This window comes from Nicotiana attenuata, chromosome 7 (assembly GCF_001879085.1).
Source record: "Nicotiana attenuata strain UT chromosome 7, NIATTr2, whole genome shotgun sequence".
Classification (NCBI taxonomy): domain Eukaryota; kingdom Viridiplantae; phylum Streptophyta; class Magnoliopsida; order Solanales; family Solanaceae; genus Nicotiana; species Nicotiana attenuata.
In genome coordinates, this window is record NC_031995.1 from 23,754,939 (window position 1) to 23,763,434 (window position 8,496).

The window sequence follows — 8,496 nt, forward strand, 5'->3', positions numbered from 1 at the left end:
GGCAAAGCTAGCAGTTACGGCGGCCAAGACTGCAACTTTTAGTCGTTTGTATGAGGAACTCGAGGGCCGAGGTGGGGATAAGAGGTTGTAAAGGTTAGCCAAAACGCAAAAAAGGGAGGCACGTGACTTGGACCAAGTGAAGTGCATCATAGACGAAGAAGGTAGAGTTTTGTTGGATGAGGGGCTTATTCGTCGAAGATGGCAGACCTACTTCCACAATCTCTTGAACAAGGAGGGGGACAGGAGCATTGTACTGGGTGATTTAGAACACTCCGGGAGTCGCTGTGACTTTGGGTATTGTAGGCGGATTAGAGTTGATGATGTTGAGGGGGATATGCGTAAGATGAGCAGATGCAAAGCGACCGGACCAGATGAAATTCCACTGGAGTTTTGGAAGAGTGCGGGCAAGGCAGGCTTGGAGTGACTCACTGGGTTATTTAATGTCATTTTTAGAACGAAGAAGATGCCTGAAGAGTAGAGGTGGAGCACGATGGTTCGTGTATACAAGAATAAGGGTGATATCCAAAATTATAATAACTATCGGGGTATCAAGCTGCTTAGCCATACTATGAAAGTCTGGGAGAGAGTGGTAGAGCTAAGGGTGAGAAGGAGTGTGTCTATTTTCGAGAACCAGTTTGGGTTTATGCCGGGGCGTTCGACAACAGAAGCCATCCACCTTATTAGGAGATTGATGGAGCAGTATAGGGAGAGAAAGAAGGACTTGCATATGGTGTTCATCGACTTAGAAAAGGCATACGATAAAGTTCCGAGGGATGTTTTGTGGCGATGTTTGGAGGCTAGAGGTGTACCTGTTGCCTACGTTAGGTTGATTAAGGACATGTATGATGGAGTAAAGACTCGAGTGAGGATGGTATATGGGGACTCAGACCATTTCTCGGTTATGATGGAGTTGCATCAGGGGTCGGCACTCAGCCCTTTTTTATTTGCTCTGGTGATGGACGTACTGATGCGCCACATCCAAGGGGAGGTGCCGTGGTGTATGCTATTTTCACATGATATTTTATTGATCGACGAGGTGTGAACGCGCAATAGAAGTATGGAGGCAGACCCTAGAATCTAAAGGTTTCATGTTGAGCAGGACCAAGACAGAATACTTGGAGTGTAAGTTCAGTTGCGAGACTCAAAGAGGGGAAGGGGAGGTGAGGCTGGACTCGCAGGTCATCCCTAGGAGAGGGAGTTTTAAGTAGCTTGGATCTATTATTCAGGGGGATGGGGAGATTGAGATGATATCACACATCGTATTGGGGCGGGATGGATGAAATAGAGACTCGCTTTCGGTGTTTTGCGTGACAAGAAGGTGCCACCGAAACTTAAGGGTAAGTTCTACAGAGTGGTAGTCAGACCAACGATGTTGTATGGGGCTGAGTGTTGGCCAGCCAAGATCGCTCATGTCAAGAAGATGAAGGTAGCAGAGATGAGGATGTTGAGATGGATGTGCGGTCACACAAGGTTAGATAGGATTAGAAATGAGGTTATTCGCGACAAGGTGGGTGTGGCCTCTATTGAGGACAAGATGCGGGAAGCGCGGCTTAGGTGGTTTGGTCACGTGACGAGGAGGAGCACAGAAGCCCCGGTGAGGAGGTGTGAGAGGTTGACATTGGAGGGTCTACGAAGAGGTAGAGGTAGGCCTAAGAAGAGGTGGGGAGAGGTGATTAGGCAAGACATGACGCAACTTCAGCTGACCGAGGACATGGCCCTTGATAGGAAGGTATGGAGGTCGGGAATTAGGGTAGTAGAGTAGGTAGTCTAGAGTGTTCATAACAGTAGTATTGACGCAGAATCTCGCTTTTGGTTGGTAGTAAGTTTGTATGACTAACCGTTATTTTCTTTCATTATTGATCACCTTACTATCTTGTTGTTTTTATTCTACTTTTATATGGCCTTTTGGTACTATCCCTTCTTGTCTATATTTTCATTATTGTGGTGCTTATGCTTTCCTGAGCCGAGGGTCTATTGGAAACAACCTCTCTATCCTTACAGGTAAGGGTAATGTCTGCGTACACACTACCCTCCCCAGACCCCACGGTGTGGATAATACTAGGTATGTTGTTGTTGTTTATTGTAAAAAGTTTAAACTACTTTAAATAAGGAAAGATCTAATAACTAAAATTTTAGTTGATTGTAGAATCCTAATTAAATGATTATTCTAAATATAATTAAATAACTATTTCTAAATATTATTGACTTAAATAAGTGACTATTCCTAAATAGTAGAAAAATAATAAAATGACTATTTTATCTAGTGTGAAGTTTATTTTTAGAGCGATAAAAAAGGCGAACGACATTTCGCTAAAGGCCTTCGTGCTTTTAATATAATATAGATATAGATATAAATTTTACATGCCACCTGATTTTAGTTAAGTGAAGATTTATCAAATTTTGGTGGACATATTACTTTGGCATTTTGTGCTTGCGAGTAAAACATACAATTTGATAAATTACTCGAAGTGCACGTAAAATCAAAAATTTAAACGCGCAAACTTATTCTGCTGTTAAAGATTGAAACTTTACCTTACATTCACTCAGATAAAGGGTAAGGTTCTCTCTTTTATTTTCACTTCCCCTTTTCCGAAGTAACTATAGCTCCATAACAATAACAACATATTAACTATATTTTTATAAGTGGGATCTAAGAAAGATAGTGTGTACGTGACGGAAGAAGAAAGTACAGACGTAGCAATTTTGAAAAAGAGATACGGTAATGAAAAAGCTATAGAAAGAGAAGGAATAACAATAACCAAAAAATAAAATAACTGAGCAAAACAAATAATAGGTAGTAATATAACTCTAAAAATATGGAATAGAGAGTAATACTAGATCTACAAGTATGGAAAACAAATAAAAGCATGAAAAAGAAAAATGCTCGACTAATTACCTATTATGTTAATCCACGACTTTCACACCCTCCGCTTTCCAAAAGATTTTTTGAAAGAAAAGGAAAAAGAGAAAGAAATTTTAACTTCTACTTTTAATACTCCATTCGATCCAAAATAAGTGACCAATTTGCTTTGGACAGTCCCATTAAGGAAATAAAAAAATTCTAGACAAAAATAGTTAGTTTGACTAAGCTGGCCTTAATTAAATGTTGCAGCATAGCTAATGTGATGAGTAAAAAAATTTTTAGGGATACGTACATACGGTAATTTTGGAAAAACAAATGGAATTTTTTCTTGATTATATAAATGAACACTTTTATTGGACCAAAATAAAAAAATAAATTGATCACTTATTGTGGACCGGAGGGAGTAATAAACTTTTCATAACTAATGGATTAGATCTTAAAATCTTGACATAGATTCAAATTATTAAGGGAGTAAAGTGGGAGTTTCTGGGAGAATTAAAAAAAGATCTTAAATTTGCAATACCTAATTTCCTAATTCAGCAATTTTAGCAAAGGAAAGGAATGTGGGAGAAACTTTTTTATTATTTTTTTTATAATAAATAAAGTACAAGAAGCGAAAAAGCAAAACAGAAAACCCTTAAAACTCTTTCTCCTTTAAATAAATCCTTCACAATCCACTTGCTCTGCTCTGGACACTTCTCATTCTACTTCGCTTAGTCGATTTTAAGGTAAGAAATTTTGCTTTACATAGTATTTATGCCCCTTTTTTTGGGGTTGTTTCGGCATCTCTTGTTTGATTTCATTGGTTTCTTCTTTTAATGTTTTTGCTGCCTCTTTGAGCTGTTAGTTTTGTTGTAGGATTATATATGTCTTGCAGTTTAGCCCCGACCCCAATGACTAATTTCACAATTAAATTAAGGGGCTAAATCAATAATTTTCAACCAAAGCAAGTTACTATAGTAATGGTTATAGTGTAGTTTCGTGTTTTTAAGTTTTAATTTTGTTTTTTCAGAAGACTTTCCATCTTTCTTTCGTGGAGGCTATTCTTGCATTTTTCCCATTTCTTTGACCACATAATGTTCAATTTAGGACGTTCAAGGTGAGGACAGGAGAAAATTTCCGCTCTTAAAATATTCTGTATTTTTAACATTGTACTGTTTTTGGTTTTGCTGATTAATTTTTTTTTTAAAAAAAAAAAAGAGACTGAGGAAACGATTAGATATCGTATTGCTAAGAAACGCTGCTGATAAAGGAAAACCTGGTAGTTTGAGTTTTTACTGATAGGATTAATTTTCTGTACTTAGAGTTGGAAATAGTCGAGCGCAAGGCTCTTAACCTTGTGGTCGGGGGTTCGAGCCCCCGGTGGCAGTCTATTAGAAACAGCCTCTCTACTCTCAATTTAGGGGTAAGGTATGCATACACACCGCCATCCTTAGACCCCACGTGTGAGATTATACTGGTTTGTTGTTGTTTTAGAGTTGGCAATAGTAGAAGTTTCCAATTTCGAGCCTTTTTTTTTGGGGTCGGGGGGTGGGGAGGTGGATTGGGGGAGGATTAGCATGTTGAGTGAAGAAAGATCTTTTCTTTTCTTTGAGGGATGAATGGTAGGTGAGTGATTTCATCGACGAGCTATTAACAATGGACTTGAAACTTATTCGTGCTTCATAATCCTTTTTTTTTAATCTGTGTTCTGAGATACAACAATAGGAAAAGATGGAGATAGTATCTCCAAATTGAAATGGTTTCCTTTTCCTGTTTTGATTCCTAGATTCAATCTAGTGATGCTATTGTGGTTAATTGACACGGATATACTTTGAGATAAATTGTTGTGGCGTTCGTTGTCACTCTAAATGAAGATGACATTGACACCCCACTTATAAGACGTATTCCGTGCTATTAATGCTCTATCCCTTAGCTATTGGCAGAATCATACCAGATAATGCTTATACAATCAGCTGAACCTTGCAGATAAACTAAACAACGAACATTTGTTGTCATGAATCTCAGCCTTGTATTCTTCTCACTGAGGACTCATTTCATCATAATGTCGATTCGATTAAGCATCATATTCAAACAATTGTGTGACTGTTTTCCCTATTACCATTTTATTTCCCTTGGTGCAGTCGTTTTTTTTTTTTGTGTGTGGGGTGGGGGGGGGGGGGGGGTTGGGCATGGTATTTTGCATCTATTAAATACTCCACATTTCAAGTATTTTAGTTCTGTTATTTTGTGTTTGAGAAGAGTGGTGGTTAAGAAGTCTTACGTTCTTATTGTAAAATGTTAACCACAAAGCAGGGAGTAAGAAGGCGAACAATTTCGTAGCCCTAGCCCTGATGGTTGAGGTATGGTGGTCCTTGTTGGGGGCTGCTATTCCTGCCATTGTAGCTGGTCAAGCTTACAGAATTAGGAGAAATCATGCCGAGGAGCAGAGAATCAAGAGTGCAAGGGGCAGGGAGAAGAGTACTGATGATATTTTCGTGTGCGAGAGAGTCTGTACATCAAAGAGAATGTTGAAGAAGGTGGGTGCATTTTCCAAGGATCCAATCCCCGACACTTGCGTTACCGTATGTGGCGTATCAGAACTTGATGCTTGCTCCGATGCCTGTGCTCGCACTGTCTGTGTTAACCAGCATCAAGTCCCAAACTGGAATGACGTCTGCCTCAGAAGATGTCAAAGTGAATGCCTCAAACTTTCCTCTTCTTTCTCTTCATAATAGTGTACCTGCTTCTACATTATGATTTCTTTGCCAAACTTGTTAAAGCACCATTCTCAAGCTTGATGGTCAAACGGTATGCTTTCTATTTTGCATGTCTTCTCAACTTTGTTACTCCAACTTATGTCACTTTTAGATCAATGGTTTGTCAGCTTGTACCTATAGTTCAGATATTGCCAGTTATGGTGTTATATTGGTCGACTTTCAGCCATTGTAATGTCAAAGTGCTGATGTAGTTTATTTCTGGTTTTCTGGATATCAAACTGGAATAGTTGTTAACTTCAATGCATGAAAAATAAACAATAGAAACAACAGTTGCAAAATGAACACCACCTCTATGGAGTTTCCATAAGGATTCTGGAGTGTGTGGATCAGGATTCACGATACAACAACAACAACAAACCCAGTGTAATCCAAATTGATGTCGTGGATCAGGATTCATGATATGGTCACAATTGATAATCAAAGTCTAATCAGTTATCCCTAATTCTTGTGAACTTTTACAGTAATCAAAATTGAAATGTAGACAAATTGACAAACTTATGATGCTATAAAAGATCTAGAAAGAAAAAAAAAGTCAAGATATTACACTACAGAAGTGAAAGGAGGAAAAGCTAGGGTTTTCTCTGTTTTCTTGGTACATAATTTTTAGAGCTCATCATGTCCAGAAGAGACAGTATTCTTTATTTTCTCAGCTTTTTTCTCTTCTCCAGATACAGTATCCTTCACTTTCTCAGCTGTTTTCTGCACTTTCTGCTCCATCATCTCAGCAGCCGATTTCGCGGTTTCTTCTACTGTCTCTTTGCTCTTTTCAAAGCTCTTCTGAGTAGCCTCCTTCATCCTCTCTCCAGCACCTCCATTAACCTTGCCATCATCCCTGCTCCTAAAACTGTCCATTTTTATTTCAAAAAGATTAACTTCTGCTATCATTTTCAAAATAACTACTTTGGCGTCGTACCATGAAAAAAGGAACAGAAAAGGAGTACAACCCCGTCAAGGTAGAGTTACCAGAGGCGGATCCAAAATTTAAACTCTATACATTCATCCTTAAATGTGTTTAGCGTTGAACCTATTATATTTTTAAAATTATGGGATCAGACTTACTATTTGTTGCAATTTTTTGTCAGTTTTTATGCATAAATTTATGTACCCTATCGAAAGTACAAGATTAAGATGAACCTGGCGCTATAAGGCTCATGTACATGACTAGTGAACAAATCCTGAGAGTAGAGCATGATGCATTCTTCCTAAACATTAGGTTCACCAACTACAATTATAGTCATCCAATGGAACTAAGTATACCGCAGAAGATGAAACATGCATGTATCAATATAAGAAATCGGATTATCTAGGGATTTGACTGATTGTTCGCATCTTATTTCAGGTTCTCTATTGTACTCTCTCAACAGGGTTGGTTTGACCTTTCCCTAAACTTGTTGCATAAAATGATCATTAACGTTCACAAACCTGTTGGTCCTGCAAAATATAGAGAACTACCACGTACCATAAAAGAACAACTAAAAAAGGGCAGTTCGGTGCACAAAGTATCCCGTATTCATATAGGGTCCGGGGAACGGCTGCACTCCAATGGGTGTAACGTAGGCAGCCTACACTAATGCAAGGATCAGTGGCTGATTCTACGGCTCAAACTCATGATCTATAGGTCGTCATACAGAGACAACTTTTATGATTGCTCCAACGCAACCATAAAAGAACAACTAAATCATTCAAATGTACCAAAGAAAAGAAAGAAAGAGAAATGGAGAGTAGAACTTACTCTACATTTGGAGGAAAATACTTAAGCTGGAGTTGATTGATATAAGACTTAACCATATCCCAAGAACGCCAAGAAGATGTGACCAACATAGAGTAGGCTTCTTCTAGCATCTGTGTGGGAGATTGATCGTTTTGCTTATCTTTGATGTTGTTCTGATAATGAGCAGCATCACTAGCTGTGTGAATAATTCCAAAGGAAAATATGATAAGACAAAAAAGTTTAACTACACTTAGTTTTCTTAAAAATTCCATGTTTTTTTTAGTTGTTTCCCCAATTTGGAAAAGATGAAAACTTTTTGAAGGTGAAGTGGTTATTGAGTTAATGGAGATATGGAGTTTTTGTAGGTAATTAGGTGTGCGGAAGTAATGGAGATTCTACAAGAAAGGAAAATGAGGGGTTCATACATGGATTAGTACTCACGTTCGCACATTTGTCAATAGTTCCCAAACGAGAAAGAGTAGCAAAAATAGCAAACAGTTTTTCATTCTACTTATTTAATTTATTTTTTCTACACATGTTTTCCAAATAATTAACAAATATATATATATTTTTAGCCTCTTCAAAAAATAATAGTTTATAAAATGTTATATTTTTTTTTATATGTGTGTATTATATACATATAATATACATATTTATACACTTTAACCAACGAACGCAATTAATTTCGGCTGACGGACCATTTTTGTATTTTGCCCTTAAATTAATTGGATGGTCAAGAGGTCACATCTAGAATTCTTATGCATGTGTTCAAATCATGGTGATTCTTCAATTAAATAATTAAGATCTGTATTTGCAGAAGTAGATATCTCACACTAATTAAGTTACTTTTCTTGCAGACTTTCTAAAGCTTGAGATTAGATTTGTGATACCTTTACTTTAACCAAAGAAAACCAAAAAAATTATGTTAATATAGAACTTCATTCACTTCTATTCGGTGAATTAATAAAAAATGGGAGAATTACACTCCTTATCACTTGGCTCAATAGCCCATCAAAAAATGGCCCACGTTTGAAGCCCTTACACAGTGTGGCCCAGGTTGTATATAATGTGAAAATTACTTTTCACCCATTAGCCCACTTCTTTTAATTTATTTTTCTTTTCTCTGTTCTTCTTCTCCTCATGTCCCAACTTTGCATCCCAAA

General features: G+C 37.6%; 2 protein-coding genes across 3 annotated transcripts; one reads left to right on the forward strand and one right to left on the reverse strand.

Moving 5' to 3' along the window:
- Positions 3,479–5,856, forward strand: LOC109228807 (uncharacterized protein At5g64816). Of its 2 annotated transcripts, none has more exons than XM_019394015.1 (2): positions 3,479–3,591; positions 5,156–5,856. In XM_019394015.1, the coding sequence occupies exon 2, from the start codon at positions 5,197–5,199 to the stop codon at positions 5,575–5,577; it is 381 nt and encodes a 126-aa protein (XP_019249560.1). In that variant the 5' UTR covers positions 3,479–3,591; positions 5,156–5,196; the 3' UTR covers positions 5,578–5,856. The 2 variants fall into 2 exon arrangements, with proteins under 2 accessions (XP_019249560.1, XP_019249559.1); XM_019394014.1 differs by having other exon boundaries at positions 3,481–3,591; positions 5,159–5,856.
- LOC109228806 lies at positions 5,964–7,666 on the reverse strand. The gene is made up of 2 exons (XM_019394013.1): positions 7,355–7,666; positions 5,964–6,466 (listed from the first exon to the last, which is right to left on the reverse strand). The coding sequence occupies exons 1-2, from the start codon at positions 7,603–7,605 to the stop codon at positions 6,226–6,228; spliced, it is 492 nt and encodes a 163-aa protein (XP_019249558.1). The 5' UTR covers positions 7,606–7,666; the 3' UTR covers positions 5,964–6,225.